The sequence below is a fragment of the Lipotes vexillifer genome, unplaced genomic scaffold (genome assembly GCF_000442215.2).
Source record: "Lipotes vexillifer unplaced genomic scaffold, Lipotes_vexillifer_v1.1 scaffold863, whole genome shotgun sequence".
NCBI classification, from domain to species: Eukaryota; Metazoa; Chordata; class Mammalia; order Artiodactyla; family Lipotidae; genus Lipotes; species Lipotes vexillifer.
In genome coordinates, this window is record NW_006788168.1 from 644,558 (window position 1) to 666,257 (window position 21,700).

Sequence of the window (21,700 nt, forward strand, 5' to 3'; positions counted from 1 at the left end):
GGAATGCCGTGCTGGTGCCTGCGCCGGGCAGCGGGATCCCCGGGGCGCCTGCCGACTGGTGAGTCCACCCTTCCTTCTGGGCAGGCCTGACGATGGTGCCATGGTCTGTGGCGGGTCATGCGAGTGACCTGCCAGGACTGTCACAGAAAATGTTAAGTACCGTGAGCTGTTCAGGGAAGGGCCACCCAGCCCTAGTACTCCCCTCCATCTTCTTCTTGCCCACTGCAACCATCTTCCGCTCACAGGAAGCCAGCGAGCACTTATCACTGGCCAGGAGTCAGACAGACAGCCCTCCAGCCCTTGGCATGAGCACCTTGGACATGATTACCCGATCTCCAGACATTCTCATATCTTGGGTCGAAAGAAGGGTGTTTCCAGAGCATACTTGAAAAGGGCAGAAAATATGTCTTCTTATTTGCCCTCCTGCCTGTTTATTTTGACTCAACAGAGAGTCAGCACTTAAGCACTACATCCACAATGATCAGTCAGTCAGTGGATTGATCAGTCTGTCCTAATGCCCAGAAGAAACAGCATGGGATCCTGGGCTCTGGAGGCAAATCGATCCTGTCCCCTGTTCCTCCTCTAACCATAGCCACTTCCCTTCTTCCCATCACTAGAATGATTCTCAGAAGGGCTTCAAATAATCTGTGTTTCAGTTAATTACACGTAATTCATATGACTGTAGTTCTTTATATAAGTCACATAATTCCCATGATTTGTGTTAAGAAGGATGACAAGATCTGTGAAAATATCTCATTTGTAGAACCTGTATCTGACTCCACAGTGGTTCTCTTCTGCTTTCATGCCTCTGTCGTGTTTGGTTATTTAACAAGATGTAAAACACATATTTTGTTATGATTAAATATTGTTATTAAATTTAGGATCCCACCACCTGGAATGGAAACCCACATACCTGTTCTCTTCCTTGATTTGAACGGTAAGTTTGAACCTGACGTTCCAAGGCTTACCACATTGAATTAGGTTTGTAATCTAATCAGACCCGTAGTATTTTGACCCTTAAATCACTTGCCTACTCACGCGCATGCCATATTTAGGTGACATTTTTACTCCAACCAAATATATAAAGCCATGACATGTCGAATCACTAGAAGACAGATGTGGAAATTTATTCTTAAAAAGACAGCACTTGGGCTTCCCTGGTGGCGCAGTGGTTGAGAGTCTGCCTGCCGATGCAGGGGACACGGGTTCGTGCCCCAGTTCGGGAAGATCCCACGTGCTGTGGAGCGGCTGGGCCCGTGAGCCACAGCCGCTGAGCCTGCACGTCCTGAGCCTGTGCTCTGCAAGGGAGAGGCCACAGCAGTGAGAGGCCCGCATACCACACACACACAAAAAAAAGACAGCACTTGAGAGATTGAGAACTGCATACAAAGGCATGAGAGCAGTTATTGCTCTGAAACAGTAACGGACATGGAAATTACCTGAGAAGGTAATCACCCTTAGAGATCTGAATCTTTATGCATTGCAGGTGCCTAGGAATCTGCATTTCTGACTGGTGCCCTTTGCTCCCCACCCCACCCCCATTCGTTTTGTTTCTAGAACACGATCATCTGTAACCCTGCCTGAAGGGTTGTCCTTTACTATAGAAATTAGATTGAACCTGGGCGAATACAGAACAAGGGTTTTCAATGTGTTTTAGCAGTAAAATCCATTTTCAGTATGAACTTGTGAATGGAACCCCATGTGTGGAATACGAAAGCAGAGTTGCTGAGTTTGGGGATGGGCAGGCTCTGGCAGGCCTTTCTGCAGGGCCCTTGGGATCCTCAAAGCACAGTCTGAAAACCTGTCTTCTGGAGGGAAGACCAGTAATGGATGAATGGAAGACACAGGAGGTTGGCTTTGGCTCTTCATATGAACAGTTTTTTAAAAGCCTAGAAATAGACAGTTGCCTCATGAAGTGGTGAGTTCCCCATTATTGGAGGTTCCCCATTATACAAGCAAAGACTGGGTGACTATATACAGAGATTTGTGGAGGGTGAATCCTACACTGGGTAGGACATTGGAAAAAGATGGTCTTCACATTTCTCCCAAGTGCTCAGAACTTTGTTTCTAAATTGATAATTTAACCACCCAAATCTCTACACTTGATCTTAGCCAAAAGGCCGAGAAGCAATAACCACTCACATCTCTAATTTAGTGTAAGTTATGTAAGTAGGACCACAAACTTAACACAGCGTTATAGGAGGAATTGACAGAAAGCAGCAGAATTCTAAGATGTGTTTATGTAGTGAAAATATTTGCTCCCAGGACTACATATAGAATATATTCAGTCCATTTATAGGAGAGTCACAAAGGCACCTTTTTGGCTCCTGGAGTTGTTTCTGTAAAGGATAGAAGCTGTTGTAGTTAGTGGAGTTAACTCTTTCAACTGCAGGAATGAAAAACTAAATAAAATTGCATTATATGTAAACTTCATCTGTAAAAAGCATATTTAAAAATTTTGGATGCTTGCTTAAAAAATCTGTTTCCCCCACTTTTGCTTCTGTGCCCTGGACTTGGTCAGCGGATGACCTCAGTGCCAATGAGCAGCTTGTGGGCCCCCATGCATCGGGCGTGAACTCCATCCTCCCCAAGGAGCATGGCAGCCAGTTTTTCTACCTGCCCATCATAAAGCACAGTGATGAGGAGGTAACTGACCTTTAAGAATCTCTTAAAGGGCTTCAGATTAATGCATATGCCTGTGGGCCTCTCTGCCCATTAAACTGCTGTGGTATGGACTTTGGGAAAGAGGACTGGGAACTTTAAAAAATAGAATGTGTGTGTTGTCGAAAAGGCAAGGAGGTACTTAACCTGCTGATCCAATGGGTAAGACTCCGTGCTCCCAATGCAGGGGGCCTGGGTTCGATACCTGGTTGGGGAACTAGATCCCGCATGCATGCCGCAACTAAGAAGCCCGTGTGCCACAGCTAAAGATCCCACGTGCCGCAACTAAAGATCCCACATGCTGCAACTAAGACCCCTCCTCGCAGCCAAAATAAATAATAAATAAATAAATATATTTTTTAAAAAGGCGAGGAAAAACATCGATGATTAGATGTAGAGTTGCATTTATTTTCTTTCTAGTGCATGACGTAAAACTGCTACACCTGAGTTGTCTTGTTTCCATGTCCCCATCCTTCCCCCATCCCTAGGTTTCAGCCACAGCCTCCTGGGACTCCTCGGTGCATGATTCCGTTCACTTGAATAGGGTCACCCCACAAAATGAACGGATTTACCTGATAGTGAAGACCACAGTCCAGCTCAGCCACCCGGCTGCTATGGAGCTGGTATTACGAAAACGGATTGCAGCCAATATTTACAACAAACAGGTAGTAACGGGGCCTGATTTTGCCGTTTCATACATGAGCACAAAGTTTATTCCTTCTCTCTATCACCAAGTAGTGTTTTGGGGTGTTAATACAGTGGCTGTGCAAATCGCTACCAGGTTATAATCTGATTCTTATTTATCCAAGATAACAGGGTATGAGGATAGCAGGGGTAAATGTCATCCACCACAGGACTTTTCCACCTTGACTGCTTTGAGGCCCATAATCTTAGGAGGCAGTGGAGTTATGACATTTTACTGTTTGACAAAGGTTAAGCACCTGGTCCAAGAGGGTTAGTGACAAAACCAGGACAGAGGCAGGCTCCACATAAATCTCTGTCCTAATGCTTCCCCAGATCTCATCTCAGAGGTGCTGCCAGCAAAACTGATCCTCTGAGTTGACTTCTGACTGTGCCAGGATAGATTCATTAAACCCTGACAAGATCAAGTAGAAAGACGGCAAGTGGGAAAAAGGAGCAGCCACAGAAAAACCCTGGATGAGCTGCAGATTCTGCAGTCTAATCCCTAAATAACAGCTGGACGTTATTGTCCTTCAGGATTGGAGACAAGGATTTTTCCATTCAGTTTGTTTCTGTTTTACTAAGTGTTGTGTGTATATCAAAAACACAGTAATTGGGCTTCCCTGGTGGCGCAGTGGTTGAGAGTCTGCCTGCCGATGCAGGGGACGCGGGTTCGTGCCCCGATCCGGGAATATCCCACATGCCACGGAGTGGCTGGGCCCATGAGCCATGGCCGCTGAGCCTGCACGTCTGGAGCCTGTGCTCCTCAACGGGAGAGGCCACAACAGTGAGAGGCCCACGTACCGCAAAAAAAACAAACAAACAATGATGTTTGATGATGTTTGATGATGTTTGATGATGCTTTTACAATTTGTAAAATACTAAATAACTTCTATTTTCCACATCGCTTAATTCAGCTTTCCTTTTCTACCAGAGTTTCACCCAGAGTTTAAAGAGGAGAATATCACTGAAGAATATATTTTATTCCTGTGGTGTAACCTATGAAATAGTATCCAACATACCAAAGGTAAAGTATGTATTACTTTTTTAAAATATCAAAATGTGAGTATTGGAGAATGTGTTAAATCTCAAAACTTTTAAATCATTTTCTCACCACAGTTTTGAGAAAAAAGTTGTTCAGGTAAAAGTATTCTAATTCCCTTCTTGTCTCATTAGGCAACAGAGGAGATTGAGGACCGGGAGACTCTGGCTCTCCTGGCAGCGAGGAGTGAGAACGAAGGCACAGCAGACGGGGAGACGTACATCGAGAAGTATACGCGAGGCGTGCTGCAGGTGGAGAACATCCTGAGCCTGGAACGGCTCCGGCAGGCAAGTAACTGCAGCATCTGGACCAGAGGGTGAGATCACCAGCCTTCACCCCAAATGGACAAAGTTGAATGTATTTCCCAAACACCTTCTCTCGCAATCTATCAGAGAAGAAAAACTGATAGAGAGTAGCCCTCTCATTAGACAAAATAGTTACTTTGACAAAATAGTAACACAAATTCAAATGACTACCTTTTACTGAATACCGCCTAAGTAATATTGATACATTATTTCATTTAATCTTCAAGATAACCCTGCAAGGTAAATACTGTCATAATTCCCATTTGTAAATGAGAAAACTGAGGCTGACAGAAGTTAGCCCACCTGCCCAAGGTGACCCAGCTAAGAAGGGGTGCAAAGTTGGATGTAAACCCAGAAAGCTTGACTCCGAAGCCCACGTGCTTAACCACATATTCTCTCCCTAATTTTTGGACGCAGATTAACTTCTGTGGGAAAAGCAGGATATTCAGGTGAAAATAATCCACTAGGTAGTGGAACTGTACAGGAGATATCATTCAATCGAGACAGTAGCCAAAGTTATGGAAAGTGTGCTTTGAACTACAAGAGGACTAAGATTGGCGTTTGTCAGAAGAATCTTCCTTTAGTCCCACCTAAACTGCTGCACGAGTGAAACACAAGCAGCATAAAAGTTAATTTATGTAATTTCCCAAGTGAGATATATAGTTAATTGTATTTCATCCATGTTTTCTCTGCCCACCTAAATAAAAATCCACAACATAAATGTCTTTAGTTCTGCAGTTTTCCTGGTTTTATTTATGAGGAATGTTTTTGATAAATTAAGCACAAAAAAAAAAATGGATACAATACGATTACAGTTTTGTAAATATGGGGGGAGAGGGAGTGCATGATTGAAATGATCTTTATTTCTATACTTTCTAAATCCTCCACAATAAACATATATTACTTTTGTCATCAGAGGAAGAAAAATAAATGTCCTTTTCAAATTTGCAGGCAGTCACGGTCAAAGAAGCGCTTTCCTCCAAAGCTCGGCACCTGCGGCGAAGCCTCAGCACACCAAATGTTCATAATGTGAGCTCACCCGCGAGGGGCTGCCGCCCGCATGACGCATCTCAGGGTTTGGGGTGCAGCAAGTCAGGGGACCTCCGGTCGGGGTTTACAGGTGGGGATAGAACATTCGGCACCAGTGTGGGCATCCCAAGGTGCCAAGCCTGCTCCTCTTTTCTAGCGAAGCTTACCAGAGAGCCCTTACGTGTAACGTGCCTGAGCTTTTAGTGGAATCTTGCAAATTTCTCTCCATAAAGTTATGTCCTTGAAAGAAGTTTTTTGAGATGTAAATAGAATGTAGTTTAAGGATGGTCGAGTCAGGTAGAAATCCTGCTGCCAGAGCTGCTGAGTGCTGCTCTTGAGTCTGTTTACATTCCCCGTTCTAGCTGCCCTGATGGATCTTACTGTGCTGCCCATCAGGGTGATAGGGCACCAGACTCCTCCGTAGAGACCCTTCCATAGTGCCTGGTCTTTATTTTGATTACCTTCCTCAACCATTCCATCGAGGAAATCCAATTGACAGAAACTACATCCAGTGGAGGGGAGCGTTGTCATGGGAAGAAAGGACAGAGCAGTACGTGGACCACTGCAAAGTAGCCGCTTTCCAGGAGCAGCAGAGAGAAAGTCAGATCCTCTCAAGTAAAACTGTTATTTGCCTTCCCACTCTCAAGAATTGTCAGATAATGATTAAAAACACAGTAAACTTTTATGAAAGCTGTCTTAACAGTAGTCCGAAAAGCAAATCCCTACAATCACTTTCATGCAGATTACTTCTTCTGACCACAGTTCAGTTCTTAAAATTGATAACAGGAGACTCATATAGTTGTAAATTGAAAAAAGTCTTCTAATTAATTTAGGCATCAAAGAAGAGATCATAATGGAAATTAGGATGTATTTAGAACTGAATGATAATAAAACATGGTACGTATATCAATAGTTGAGGGATGCAGTTAAAGTGGTACTTAGAGGGAAATCCTTGGCCCTAAGTTTCCTATTATTCCATTTATACTGCAGAATACTAGATGGTAGAGAAAATGAAAGAGCTAGAGCTATTGTTAGGAAATTTATAGATCTTATATTATAAATGTTATTAAAATATTAATTATATTAAAAATAATGAGGAAAACATATATCTTTTAAAGTAAGGAAAGACCACCTATGAAGTATTCTACCCCCCCAAAAAAATTGAACCTAAGTGTGGTCAAGACTGTAGATCTAACTACTAATATTTACAGGGGACAGAGGAAAATGTTAAATGATACCACAGGGATTCATTTAACAAAATCCAGACTGTGGGAAACGTTACAGGAAAAAAATGATCTGGAGAAAAGGGAAAGCTCATAAATTAAAAAAGACTTACAAGATATATCATCCAGTTGCAGTATATTAACTATCTTGATCCTGATTCAAAATTAACTGTGATAATGTTTATAGACATTTGACCACTAATGAGATATCTGATGCTATTTAGGAATCACTTAATTTTTTTAAGATGTGATAATGGTATTATGGTTTTAAAAAGGGAGTAGGAATTTCTTATCTTTTAGAGATTCATAAAGAAGTATTTATGGATAAAAATATTTTAAATTAGAAAAAGAAATTCAGAATATTTTTAGAGGGTAATGATAAATATTAGAGCAGAATTATAATAAATTCAAATAAATAAGGAAGTAATAAATATTAGAAGAAAGAAAGAGGGAAGGAGAAGGTCATAACAGCCTTCAACTGTATGTGTGATATTTTATTTAGTTAGTTATGTTAAATATATAAACCACACTGATAAAATCATTCATCCCTTACAGGTCTCTTCTAGTCGACCAGACCTTTCTGGCTTTGACGATGATGATAAGGTGTGTACCCGTGGGCATGGCCAGGTTATTAGTAGAATCTAAGTCTGGAAAGTTAGGATATATTGGTGTTTTTAAAATCTCTGGACTTCCCACCTTAACCTGATGCAGATCATTGTCTCTACATGTCCATTTCCAAGTTCAAATACTTGATGTGAAATTGCTATGCACTCTGAGTGTTACATTGTTACTTAGCATGACACCTTCCATATCAGGATCATACGACACATAATTGAATAAATATCTGTGTGTTTATGGGTCTAACTGTAAATGACTTAAGAAGGTATTACATCCACCATAGCAAAATCAAAATTATTTCAAATGTGGAAAATTAGGAACTTGAAATTAAGGACATTTTACAGCATTATCATATTCAAATATTTCTTTAACATATATTGTATGTAAATTACTATTCTAGGGACAGTAGATGATTCAAAAAGTATAAACACAGATTATGTCTTCAAGAAGTTTAAAATCTAGTCCTTGGAGATAGACATCTCCTGAGAAGTTGAAGTAGGATTAACTAAGTTTATATGATTTATTATAAAGGAGGAGGTTTCTCCCTTTACTATACCAGTATCTTATGCCAGCTGGGAACTTTTAAATCTCAAGTATATGCAGAGTAATCGTACCACCAAGTTTGCCTGGGGAAGTTCAAGCTTATGCCTACTACCCAGGAAAAATATCAGTGGAACTGTTTTACTCTCAAAAGTGTTGTTATTTATTCACTCCAGGTATACCTTGGGTATGATTGCACTTGTCATATTGTTCAGTACTTTTCTACATGTTAGATCTATTTAATAATAAAAAATAAATGAAGAGCACATACTGCCATTAAAAAATAGAAAACAGCCCTCAAATCAGGCTTCATTTCTCTCTCTCTCTCTCTCTCTCTCTCTCTCTCTCTCTCTCTCTCTCTCTTTTGGCACACTGCCTGGCACATGGGATCTTAGTTCCCTGACCAGGTGTCGAACCTGTATCCCCTGCATTGGGAGTGCAGAGTCTTAACCACTGGACCACCAGGGAAGTCCCCATTTCTCATTTTAGAGGGACTTAATTACAGTTAACCCATGTTTCTACCTTGTAGGGTTGGCCAGAGAACCAGTTAGACATGTCTGACTACAGCCCCAGTTACCAGGATGTATCGTGTTATGGAACTTTGCCCAGGGATTCACCTCGAAGGAGTAAAGAAGGTAGTGGTGAGATTTTTTTCTGTGTTATTTCTTTATAATTTCTTAGGAAAGGCATGGGGGGAAATTTTTTTATAGATGACATATAATATGGTAGGAAGCTGAAATTCTAGTTTGCTAGATGATCCAAAACTGTCTTCTTGAATAGAACATATCCTGTTCACTTTTTTTTTTTGCTTTGTATCCATTATATCATCCAATTAATAATAGGCTTTTTGTGCAACACTTGTAATTTTCAAATCACATTTCATGTATCATTTCCTGATTTTGAAGTCAGTTTTGAGACACACATATCTTATTACATTATGGTTAGATTTCATTCTTTACCAAAAGAATATCCACCTCCGTCATGTTTTTGTAATGGAATCAAAGTATATTTTAGGAGAACATGTCTCTGGTCCCTAAGGAAATTTCAAAACTGATACCAGAAATGAATTTGATTGATGACAACATTATTACCTAAATATAATATATAATCTCCCATTGCCCTCAAGGGAACAGCATTCTTAGGATATGTAAATCGGCTCTGTTACCTTACTTATCCCTTATATTTTACCTACTGTGTGCCATTGTACCAGTGAATTGAGGAGAAAATATAGAAGGAGATAGAGAAGCCCAAAAAGGTAAGAAATGAGTAAAAGCAAGAAAGAAGAATCGTCCTTCTTTAGTCATATGGAGCAGGGTGGCTTGAGGGAAAAGTGACTTGCAAGAAGACTTACACAGTGCTCACTCATTGGGTATGTATTGAGCCTGTCCTTGCTATATGCAGTGACAGATGCCGAGATCTTAAAATCCAACTGTGGACGTGTACATAGAAAATAATAAGTTAGGAAATGATAAAATGCCAAAATGCATGTATAGATTATAAGGGCTCTGAGAATTCAGAGAGTTAGAAAATCAGCATGGGGGCTTCCCTGGTGACACAGTGGTTGGGAATCCGCCTGCCAGTGCAGAGGACACAGGTTCGAGCCCTGGTCCGGGACGATCCCACATGCCGCAGAACAGCTAAGCCCATGCGCCACAACTACTGAGCCTGTGCTCTAGAGCCCATGAGCCACAACTACTGAGCCCGCGTGCCACAACTACTGATGCCCGCGTGCCTAGAGCCCGTGCTCTGCAACAAGAGAAGCCCCTGCTCGCCGCAACTAGAGAAAGCCCACGCTCAGCAACGAAGACCCAACGCAGCCATAAATAAATAAATAAACAAATAAATAAAGTTTTTAAAAAAAGAAAATCAACATGAGTTGAAATTGGTCTGTAAAGTGATGCTTAAGCTGGATCTTGAAAAGAAGGTAGAAAATTTGGTTTCTGATTTCTTTGCTGCTGTCCAGCCCTTTGATGACTCTTTGTAACTTTGTAGATATATCTGCATTTTTGCCTACCTCCATTTTAATGCTCAGCCAAGTAGTCATCTCTGTGTATCCACGGGGGACTGGTTCCAGGAGCCCCTGCGTATACCAAAACAACCCGAGACTATGGAGTGCCGACTGGATATTTATTGAAAAAAAGGAAAAGCAGAGAGAGCATTTCATTCAGAAAGCATAGCATAAACAGCATATAAGTGGACCCACGCAGTTCAAACCTGAGATGTACAAGGGTCAACTGTACTCACATACTAATCTCTTTGTTACGCGAGATATTCCTCTGGCTTGGTCACTGCCTCGCTTCCCGTGTGTTGGTTAAAGTGCTCTGTGCCCGTAAACCCATGCCTTTTGTCTTCCCCAGGTTGTACGTCAGAGAATCCTCATGCCTTAACAGTCAGCCCTTTTAAAGCATTCTCACCTCAGCCGCCAAAGTTTTTCAAGCCCCTAATGCCTGTAAAAGAAGAGCATAAGAAAAGGATGGCGCTTGAAGCAAGGCCTCTTCTAAGCCAGGAGGTAAATGCTTGACTTGTCTGTACCATGTACAATAGAATGGACGTGTTATGCCTGTGGAGAAGGAACGCTGTGCATTAACAAAGTCAGATGCCACGTGTTGACATGTACGGGTTATCACTCCATGGTTCCTGTTCTGGAGTAAACATCTCTTTCTCAAGCACACAGGGTCATGGTAGAGTGTTTTGTTTGTTGTTACTGCTGTTGTTTTCTTTGTGTTTATGGCTTTTTTCAGAGTATTTATTTCAAGTGAGAAAGAGATGTCTCCTAGGTATTTTGAAAATATGAAAGGCATTTTTTTTATTTGATAAATTTGGTTATGCTATTTGCCATAGAATTTGTGTAGTCTTGTCAGATTTCATCAGTAGTTTGACTCAAGCCTGCACAGTTGTTGGCTGCACTACTCACATGTAATACAAGTGTTTGCATTGCTTTTCTAACATGCACGTACTTAACGTGTATGTCGGCCGTCGTTGTCTTCTGTGTGTGATGCATCTGTGTGTCTTAACCTTTGCAGAGCATGTCTCCACCTCAGGCACATAACCCTGGCTGCATTGTGCCCTCGGGAAGCAATGGCAGCAGCATGCCTGTAGAACACAATAGCAAACGTGGGAAGAAGATTGTAAGTCCTGGAACCATTTCTGTCATATTGCCTGGTGGTGGGTTTAAGGCCCTTTCACAGACAGTCATCCAAATACTTAAGAAATTAAGATCTGTATTGAGTCTTGGCTTTATTTTTAAAAACACGTGATCATCAGTAATGAAATTTTGCATGGATATGGCCGTGACCTGTGATTTTTCTAAGTGTTCCTTCTATTCATTTACTTATTATTATTTTGCTTAGTGTAAAGGAAAAAGCCACTTTTAATGATTCTCATCTTTAAAAAGCGTAACACAGAGATCACTTTAACTAATATCGAATCTTTCTAATGAGCCTGTGCATATTGCCCAGATTCTGAAGTTAATCTACCTAGAGGAATTGCACTTACTTGGAGTAAGTATTCTTTCGTTTAGCTGTGGGTGTTTGAGAGCTTTTTTTGTGTTGCCTGGTGCTATTGTCAAGATTATCCTGTAGTTTGTAGCCTCTCCACCATCCATCACTGCCCATCCTCATCATCTGTACCTCTCAGGTAGCCTCTTTTAATTTGCTGGCAAAATAGATTCCAACTCCCTCGTTGTCAGTACTGCTTTCAGGAGGGCTTACCTGTATTTTACTACTGGTAGGTTGAAACTCTACCTGAAAAACCTCATTCCCTAGCACTTGGTTTTCACATTTCAAATTGGAGAAAGAGTTTTTAAAACACTATGTACCAGGCACTTGGGATCATAAGCGATACCTCAGTTCAAAAATGCAAGTGTGTATTCTCATGCCTGGAAAGAATTCTCTAATTCTGTGTCTCAGCTTTCACTCTCCCGTGGTTTCCTAGGCTTTGGATGCAGCTTGGAGCTGGAGTGGGCTGCTTGATGTTCACACCTGCATGCAGTCTGCTCTGTGGGCAGAGTGTGGGCCCTTTCCTTTCCCAGCTGCACCATGTCAGACTCATTCCAAAGGGTCATCAGCATGAGGTCTTTTAACCTCTAGGTTCTAGAATATGCTGCAAATGCACACTGTGTGAAGCTGACTAGAACTTGACCCGGACCTGTAGCAGGCCAGCCTCCTGCGTGCTTGGAGCACTAGGGGATCTTAAGAAATGACCTTCTCACTCTTCCTGTCCATGGAAGAAAGAAGGAAAGGCATCATTTTCCCCTCCCCCCTCTGTCCCGCTCCCCGCCGCTGTCTCTGTGTCCTCCCTGTCCTTCTCTCCCAAAGCCCCCCTCCCTCCCCAGTCCCTGCTGGAGAAGAGCCTGCGCGCCAACGGCTGCCCCTCACCCCTCCCAATCTTAGTGAGCTCTTCAGTCACATACGTGACCTCCCCCTGCTTAATTGATAAAGGCTTCAGCATGGGCTAAAAAGGCCAGGTGGCTAATCTATTACCCTTTCCATTCTCTGGCTGGTTGGTTCTGTCTGTTTATTGACGTGGTACACATCACCATGCTGCACGGGCACTAAATTTTAACCTATTTTAACAGTTCGTTTTGGTAGAGCACACCATCAAGGGACTGCTGGATGGCCCTTCTGGGGCTGCCCAGCAGCTAGTTTCACTGTTCACAATTTGCATTATAGTTATGTTCTTTACTTTCCTTTTATTATTTTAAAATAAAACCCATCTCAGGACTTTTAGCTAGCAGAGGGTAGAATGGAACCAGATTCTCTTGGAAAAACCCAAGAAGTTTTGAGCAGCAGTTAGATTCTGTGTGATCAGACACACCATGAAACTCACTAAGCAGGGTTTGATGGAACCATTTTTCTTGCTGCAATCTTACTTGAGAGACCTGCCTCTACTCTCCTTAGAAATCTAGCTCACTGCACACTCTTCATCTCTGAAACTATTGAACTGTTTGATTTATTGCAGATAGCAGCTTTTCCAAGATGTTTTGGTAGATTATAAGAATATTACTTGCTTGATCTGAGGTTCTAGTCTCTCTTTTGGAATATTTCATTTTATTTATCTTCTTACAAATGGATATAAACTGCTTTATTCCTGTGTTCCCTATTCACTTTCTTTCCTTTTCCACTCTTGGAAAATTAGAGGGCGAATCAGTGGTTCAGTCTGATCAAGGGAGTTTGCAATCATTTTTGAGAAGCGATACTGGGACATTGTTCCTTTTATTTTGCAGCCCATCTAGTTACCAAAGAAACCTGTCGTTTCACATAAAATATAGTAAATATAGCTGTGCTTAATTTTTTTTTTTTTTTTTTTGGCTTAAAACTACACACATTTATTCTCATGTAGCTCTGGGGCAGATGTCTGAAAGAGTCTTTTTTTTCCTTTGTTGTCTCATCAATTTGGGAAGATAGACAAATGTACTTTGTGTCTTCTGTGAATAAGATAAAAGCAACAGTATGCCTTTGGAGTCTCTCTTTTAAAGTCATGATGCAGACAGAAGAGCAGAAAGAAAGTCAGTTCTCCCTCTCTTGGGTCTTGCATAGACAGCATATGGTTTTTGTCTCTCGTTTTACAGAAGAGGAAACACGAGACTTGTTGAGTGATTTGCCCAAGGTCTCACACTTAATGAGAGCATCAGAACAAAAACCCCATCCCTTGGCAGAATTGGGCTGACTCCAGAGGCTCCCAAAGATAGTGCAGTTTTATTACCTGCTGCTGCTGTTTCTAAAAAGGGGCTGCCTTCCCCTTAGTACCATGGACAGAAGTACTGGAGACCCTTGGCTATTGGAATCTTTTTGAAGACAGACCATCTCTCTGAGGGACAACTGATTAGAGTGGGAGTGAAAATGACTTTAATCAGGTGAAAGTCACACAGGAGGTCACTGTTTTTTGGGGGGGGTTTTAATTTTAAAAAAATATTTTATTTTTGGCTGCGTTGGGTCTGCATTGCTGTGCACGGGCTTTCTCTAGTTGTGGTGAGCGGGGGCTACTCTTCGTTGCAGAGTGCGGGCTTCTCATCCCGGTGGCTTTTCTTGTTGCAGAGCACAGGCTCTAGGCACGCGGGCTTCAGTAGTTGTGGCGTGCGGGCTCAGTAGTTGTGGCTCGCGGGCTCTAGAGTGCAGGCTCAGCAGTTGTGGCTCACGGGCTTAGTTGCTCCACGGCATGTGGGATCTTCCCAGACCAGGGCTTGAACCTGTGTCCCCTGCATTGGCAGGAGGACTCTTAACCGCTGCGCCACCAGGGAAGTTCAGAAGGTCACTGTTTTAGTGTGGGTTTTGATTCCTTCTTAAAATCAAGGTGTTTTGTCTATAGGTAAATATCAGCTGCATAAACTAAATCTCAAAAATCAAATCAGGAATATTGTAGCTGTAGAAAAGCTTGAGAACTTGACTCTATGTCCCACTTTTAGGAAGAGTTTTCATTCTTTTTGTCCTTAAGACACAGTAGGAAGGTTCTTAGTCTCCTTTAAAGTAAAATGGTAAATAATGTTTCTGGTATAAAATGTTTAATATATAAAATAGGTAAACAGCAAGGTCCTACTGTATAGCACAGGGAACTATATTCAATACCTTGGGATAACCTATAATGGAAAAGAATCTGAAAAAGAGTATATACTGTATAACTGAATCACTTTGCTGTACAACAGAAACTAACAGAACGTTGTAAATCAACTACACTTCAATTAAAAAATTAAAAAATGGGGCTTCCCTGGTGGCGCAGTGGTTGAGAATCCACCTGCCAGTGCAGGCGACACGGGTTCAAGTCCTGGTCCAGGAAGATCCCACATGCCGTGGAGCAACTAAGCCCGTGCGCCACAACTACTGAGCCTGTGCTCTAGAGCCTGCAAGCCACAACTACTGAAGCCCTAGAGCCTGTGCTCCACAACAAGAGAAGCCACCGCAATGAGAAGACCACGCACTGCAACAGAGAGTAGCCCCCGCTCGCCATATGCAGCAATGAAGACCCAACAAAGCCCAAAATAAATAAATTTATTTTTTAAAAAAAAGAAAAAAAAATTTAAAAAAATAAATAAATAAAAGGTACAGAACCAAGAGATACTGTCTCCCCTCACCCCCCCCCCCAAATCTAACCAAATTCCCTTAAAATACAATTTAAGCCAATTAAATCCTCTTTTCTCCTTGGAAGGCATAACTTCATAAACTTTCCATCTCCGTTTCCATGTTGGAAAATGATTCATCTCTACTCAGTTTTCTTTCTTCTGGAACTAGTTGTCCCCACTCCTTTAGCCTTTCTCTTTAGGTCACTCCCCTAACCCTAACCCCACCCCAAGTGCACAACTAGGTACTGATCCCTATTTGTTTTTGTAGACGCTTCAGTTTTACTAAGGTCATTCTAATCCTTTAGTGTATACCTATTTCTACACATTAAACTCATGCTTGAACATTTCACTCAGCAAAGTTGTATTTTAGGATGACAGACCTTTCCTCAGTGTTAGGAAGAAGTAACTTCAGGCATAAAAAGAGGCCCCAAATTAGAAATTCTCATTTCAAATTTGGTTCTCCTTGCAACAGCTCACTTTTCAGTAATTAATTGCATCAGAGACTCTTGGGCTTGGGGATTATGTTTCTTTGCCAGCTTAAATTAGAAGGAAATTATAAGAGAAACAAACACCTGAAATCCAATTTTGAGTCTAAACAAGTCAGGTAGAGAATCTAGAAAATACAGCGCAGGTTACTGATTCTGACAGTTCTGTCCAATTTTTGCTCCTTTACTAAACGTTTCCTCTCAACATTAGGGAGAGATCTCTCTACCCCACCCCCTTTTTTAACAGTGCTATCTAATTAGAATACAGCTAAAGATAAGACAGAGAGGTTAGTGTTGCCAAAAATTTTGTTTTGCTGATTTCTGGAATTTTATCACTGATATTTGATAGTCACCTTTAATTAATAGACAAGGAATTAAGATTACGGATGCTTTAAAATAATTTATATTCAAGCTATTTTAAAATCTAAAAAGAGTATTAAGCTAGTTTTTAGGTATTTAGCGTCTTATGAGATAGAAAAGAAAATATTGCTATAAAATTCAGCAGATGAAGTTTATGCTCATTCGTAAACTCCCATGTTCTCTATCCGTGGAGCGCACTTCTCCTCACCCTCCCCATCCTTCTCTCTTCCTCACCTCTTCTCTCTCTTTTTCTCTCTCTCGAAATGAGTAACGTTAATGTTTTGGTTCCAGGTCTTTACAGTTACTCTGTTGTTGTACTGATGGAAATTTCATCCACCCAGCAGTGTCCAGGGTTATCCTTCGAGCAAGGACCACAGTTGTAACTCCCCAAGGGTAGGGACCATGCCTGTCTTTGCTCAGCATTGGTCTTCCCAGTTCTTAGGACAATGACTGGCACTTAGAGGATGCTTGATGAATATTGTTGAATGAACGTCAGGTTTTAAAAGAGAAAAGGAATAGTTGCAATGTCATCAGATGTATATGAGGTTAATTAGAAATGACTAGATAGTAATATCATTTATTTTTATTTGAAAATAAAATGCCCATGTGTTTTATATTGTTTTCCACCAAATTTAAAAGAATCATGCACTCAGGGAGAGAGATTGGAAGATGATAACAGGCACTCTTGCATATTTACCGATCTTTATAAACAGAATCCTAAAGCTATTTGACAAGAGATTTTCATTTAACTCTCACTATCTTCCTCACTTTCTAGTCAGATCCTCTTCCATGCTTCTCAAAAATGCTAGAAAATAGTAATTGTCAGATTAATTCAGTATTTTACAGACTTACAATATCTAGTGTAATACTGAGAATGGATGTTGAAATCGCGTTCTTTTCACTTTCGCCATTGGGGTATCTTTATTTACGGCCCTTCCTCCCCATAAAATAGCTCAGAAACGTTTTGCAAATCATCGTGTTTATCTGCACTTTGCTCCCCAAGGTGAGGATTGTAAGAACATATGAAACAGCAGCTCTTCTCTGCCTCTGGCTGTCCCTCTACTCATTTAATTAGAAAAGAGAACATCTCCACCTGAAAACTAATCATGAGGAACTAATTAAAAGTCTACTGCACTTCCTTCCATCCTTTCCTCTAAGCCAGGGGAGGAAAGGTTTCTAATTATTAGTGAGTGAGCACAGAAGAAATAAATCTTTTCATCTTGGATGGTAATGGGTTCATGCTCACAGATCTCTGAGGATAATGTACCTTTGTCCACGACAGGTGACAAGATTTAACCAAACTCAGAAAACAAAAACAAAAAACACTAGAAACATGTGAAGGTGAATGCCTTTAACAGTAAAGTGTTTACAACCTGTCTCAACAATGCAGTTGCTATAAGGAGCTCGTGGCTGACTTTTGCTTCATTTCTGTAGGACTCTGAAGAGGAGGAAAATGATCTAGAAGCTCTTAACCGGAAGCTGATAAGTTCACAGCCTTATGTACCTGTAGAGTTTGCCGACTTCAGCGTTTACAACGCCACCTTGGAGAACAGAGAGTGGTTTTCTTCTAAAGTCGATTTGACGAACTCAAAGGTCCTGGAGAAAGAAGTGTCCTGCAGCCCCACCACCAGCAGCATCACCAGTGGCTACTTTTCCCACAGTGCCTCCAATGCCACCCTGTCTGACATGGTGGTCCCTTCTAGTGACAGCTCAGATCAGCTGGCCCTTCAGACAAAGGATGCAGACTCCAGTGAGCATCCCGGAGCATCACTTGTGCATGACTTCAGACCATCCTCAAACAAAGAGTTGACAGAACTAGAAAGAGGCTTGGTAAAGGATAAGATAACTATGGTGCCACTCAAGGAAAACAGTGCCTTACCCAAAGGGAGCCCGTCATCCCAAAGCATCCCTGAGAAAAACTCCAAAACCTGCTGTAGGACCAGCTCATGTTCAGAACAAGATGCCTACTCCGGCAAAAATGGCCAGCCGGCCAGGGAATTCTGCCCCAGGGAGGTGACCATAGAACACACCACAAACATCCTCGAGGACCATTCTTTCACAGAGTTTATGGGTGTGTCAGATGGGAAAGATTTTGATGGTTTGACAGATCCTTCTGCTGGAGAACTTTCGAGTAGGAGGAACCTACCAAATACAATGGACAGTAAGAGTGTCTCAGATGGGCCACAGGACCCTGGCCAGCTGTGTTCCTCGGCAGAGAGTGACCAGGTGATAAATTCCAGGGGCAGTCTTTCGGGTCCTGTGCTATCAATGAGTACACCTAATTGTGCCCCAACTGCCAGAGGCCCTTCATCGCAGTGACTTAGTAGGAGAGATTCATTCAGATGTTTCTGACAGGGACAATGGGCCCACTTGGGGACCAAGTTCACATGCTGCCCAGCTGGCTGGCTATGGCGGAGCAAGTCTGCTTTCATAGTTTCCGAGTGGGGTTATGACATATGTAGGACCAGCATATGGGTTCATGTTGAATTAAGTGTTCACCTCCTTAAGGGTCAGTCAATCTCGTGTTCACTCCCCGAGATGTTTAATTACGGGCTCTCCCAAGGTATCCTGGTAGCATCTACCATATTTCATCACATCTGTGATTTCTTTGATTATTAGATACGCTATTATTTTATGTATCATTAAAGCAAATACTTCCAATTAAACTATATCATATCAGCAGTTTCAGAGATGTTAAAAAGCATGGGGGGGGGTGAGGGAGAGATGCATCACAGATTTGATAAAATACATCCATTTGGTGCCCATAGCGTAAAAAATGCTTTGGGGAAGCATAGGTGAATTCCCTGAGCAGTTTAAGTGTGGGCTTTGGAAGTTACCCAGGTTGTTTTATTACAGTGTTTAATTTTCGTATTGGAACAAAATGGGTTTTTGCTAATATTCCTAAGGAAAATAGTGAATTATATAATTAAGAGTACCACCATCTCTTCCCATTCAGTGTCACTGTTTTGATCCCACACCGTAGCCATAGCTGTGGAAGGAGTATGGGAGCGCCAGTCTCAGCAAAACAAAGAGCTGACAGAATTAGAAAGCAGCTCAGTGAAGGAGCAGATAATCAGCGTGCCCGTCTGTCTCTCTGGGTTTTTTTTGTTTGTTTGTTTTTTTAACATCTTTATTGGAGTATAATTGCTTTACAATGGTGTGTTAGTTTCTGCTGTATAACAAGGTGAATCAGTTATACATATACATATGTCCCCATATCTCTTCCCTCTTGCGTCTCCCTCCCTGTTTTGCTGAGGAAGTTATCATCCCAGTTTGCTGGCTTCTTCCCCCAAGTCTTCCATACTAGCCCATAAAATTTCAGTGTGTGGTCATTTATACAGCATATTCGTAAGTAAACTGCAAAACACAAATAGTGGGGTATCTTACTACTCAGAAAAGACTTCTTTCCCCAACATAAGAATAAAACAAAGTTACTCATTACTGTTCTTGCAAGCTAAACAGTCATTTGTTTAAAAGTCTTCAGCTTCCTTTATACTGATTTTAAGCAGAATCTGCTTTGCTGGCCTACATCAGCTTTTTAGTCCTTCCAAGAAGTCCAGGAAAAATGTGGTCCAGGGGTTAATTCTTCACCCTGGAACAGTGCTTCTCAAACCTAAATGTGCAATAGACCCACTGGGGGATGTTGGGAGAAGATGCCTCTTAAAAACACGAATTCCCAGGAGTCGCTGCCCTGCACACCTAAGGTTTTGCTTCAGTCCCCGTTGGAGCGGGGCGAGGGGTGGTGTGGGGATAAGGTTTTCACAAACCCCTCTGCTGAAGGGATACAGGGTAGGGTGTCTGAGGGCTGCCCTGTTAGAAGCACAGCCTGGCCCACAGAAGGGGGAAGAGGGGCAGCAAACTCCCCCTCACCCCCGCCTTGTTTTGTTGCCTGGATTATTTAGAACCCAGTAACAGGAACACTACCTGATTTTTGCTTTCGAAAGGTTCCAGAATAGAATAGTGTGTCCCTGCCAAAGGTCTTGGTTTAAAAGTGGAGTTTACAAAAAACATTTGTTGTATCAGGGTAATGTGGGATTATGGTGAGGTTTTTTTTTTTTTTTTTAATTGCCTTAGTATTTTTGTTATCTTGGTTTTAATTTGTTTTGACAGTGTTAAAAGTCTGAGCACTTTTTAAGCACTCAGGTTTGACTTTTGTTCTCACCCTGGTATGACTTAGAGTGTAGACCCAGCAATGACATTTTTTTTTTACTTTAACTTTAGGTCTTGCTGTCTGTCATTACTTTTCTTAGAATCTTGAGCCTTGGAGCTAGGTTCGTCCCTTGTGTAGAGTATATTCTAGAACTGGATCCCATAGTCAGCCAGATCCTGCAGGTCCCTCTAGGAAGAGCCCCTCGTGGGGGGATGGTCTCTGTGGGTGGGGAGGGCAGGGACAGGAGCTTGCACTCACCAGCCTCTGTGTTCCAGGGGAGCACGACCGCTCCGTGAGAGGCAGCAAGCCAGAGCACCAGCCCATCTTTAAAACGTGCTGCGGCCCAGCCGGACCTCACACCAGCGCAGAGAAGCCGTGGCTTCGGGAGCCACCTCCTTTCCCCTCCCGAGCCGGCAGAAGCCGCGCTTTGTCACTCGGCTGAATCGGCAGCCTCTGCTTTCTTCCAGAGAACCGAAAATCCTGGCTTAATGAAGTGGCAGTATTTTTGTGTGCACTCACTACACACCCACACTGTGTAGAAACCTCCACAGATTCAAACAAACTTTATTCTTGTACAGTTTTAATCAGTTCTTACTGTAGAATCTGGAGTCAATGCTCTAATTTTTTTTTATAAATAGTATATGTTATGTATATGAAATGGTATCTATAGTATGTCTGGAGACAGACAAGTCTGCACACTAAAATGGGGAGAAAAGTGGTTTGTAGAAAATCAGAAGGTACTGGACTTCGTTCCAAAGCAGCTTGGGCGATCTCTCAGAACAGGAGCAGATGAAAAAGATTGTGTTGCCTAAGAATGAGGTTGTAAATCCCTCTTTGCAGCAAAGGTTACAGAATGCCGTTCTTTATAACCAAAGAACTTACATAAGACTGAATGTTTTTGCTGTCCACTCTTGTTTTATGTGTACATACGTGTTTGACTGCAAGTTTGGTGCCATACGCCCCTTGGCTCCCAGGCCACGTGCTGCCGTTCTCTGTCCTGTTTCGTAAGCACACTGAAAAATCTCACAGCTCCGTTCTTTGGTCTTCCACCCGGCCTGCCGCCTGCTGACTTGCCGTGGAATTGGAACCATTGACAATGACTGGGGCTCTGACCCCAGCGTTTCTGGTCCCTTGGTCCAGGCCATCCAGGCAGGTGGGATGCAGAGAGCAGTATTACTGTAAGAAAACACAGGGACAAACCAAGAGATGGGTTGCGGGGAGGGGGTGTTGACTTTCGTCTCTTTGTGGTTTTGTTTGGGGTTGGTAGGTTTTGTTGTGGTGTGGTTTTGCCATTGTTGTTTTACTTCAATTTTGGAAAATGCTGAAGGGATGGAATGAGCTATAAAGTTCACAGGTGCCCACTTCACCGTGTTCGCAGGAGATGATTGAATACAGATGACCCTGCTGTCCGTGTCTTCATTTGTAAAATTCTGTTACCGATGGAGACGCTGAAGGATTATGTGTGTGGAAGTTTTTACAAAAGTACTTTCTGTACCTATTGTGTAGATGCCTGTACAGTTGGTCCGGATGTACAGCAATAAATGTGTCGTGG

The 21,700-nt window shown here is 42.1% G+C and overlaps 1 protein-coding gene and 1 non-coding gene across 2 annotated transcripts in view; one reads left to right on the forward strand and one right to left on the reverse strand.

Moving 5' to 3' along the window:
* Positions 1–20,444, forward strand: part of KIF13A (kinesin family member 13A) — a 216,818-nt gene extending 196,374 nt beyond the window's left edge. Inside the window, exons 29-42 of the mRNA XM_007461260.1 lie at positions 1–58; positions 882–937; positions 2,522–2,646; positions 3,150–3,326; positions 4,277–4,369; positions 4,519–4,675; positions 5,645–5,718; positions 7,497–7,544; positions 8,629–8,734; positions 10,457–10,608; positions 11,123–11,227; positions 11,558–11,599; positions 17,433–18,224; positions 20,424–20,444. The exon at positions 1–58 is cut by the window's left edge and continues 1 nt beyond it. Of these exons, the coding sequence (XP_007461322.1) occupies positions 1–58; positions 882–937; positions 2,522–2,646; positions 3,150–3,326; positions 4,277–4,369; positions 4,519–4,675; positions 5,645–5,718; positions 7,497–7,544; positions 8,629–8,734; positions 10,457–10,608; positions 11,123–11,227; positions 11,558–11,599; positions 17,433–18,224; positions 20,424–20,444 (2,006 nt within the window). The remainder of the gene's footprint in view (positions 59–881; positions 938–2,521; positions 2,647–3,149; positions 3,327–4,276; positions 4,370–4,518; positions 4,676–5,644; positions 5,719–7,496; positions 7,545–8,628; positions 8,735–10,456; positions 10,609–11,122; positions 11,228–11,557; positions 11,600–17,432; positions 18,225–20,423) is intronic.
* Positions 8,495–8,567, reverse strand: TRNAG-CCC (transfer RNA glycine (anticodon CCC)). Its single transcript has one exon. It is a non-coding gene; the product is annotated as a tRNA-Gly (tRNA).
* Positions 20,445–21,700: the final 1,256 nt, after the last annotated feature.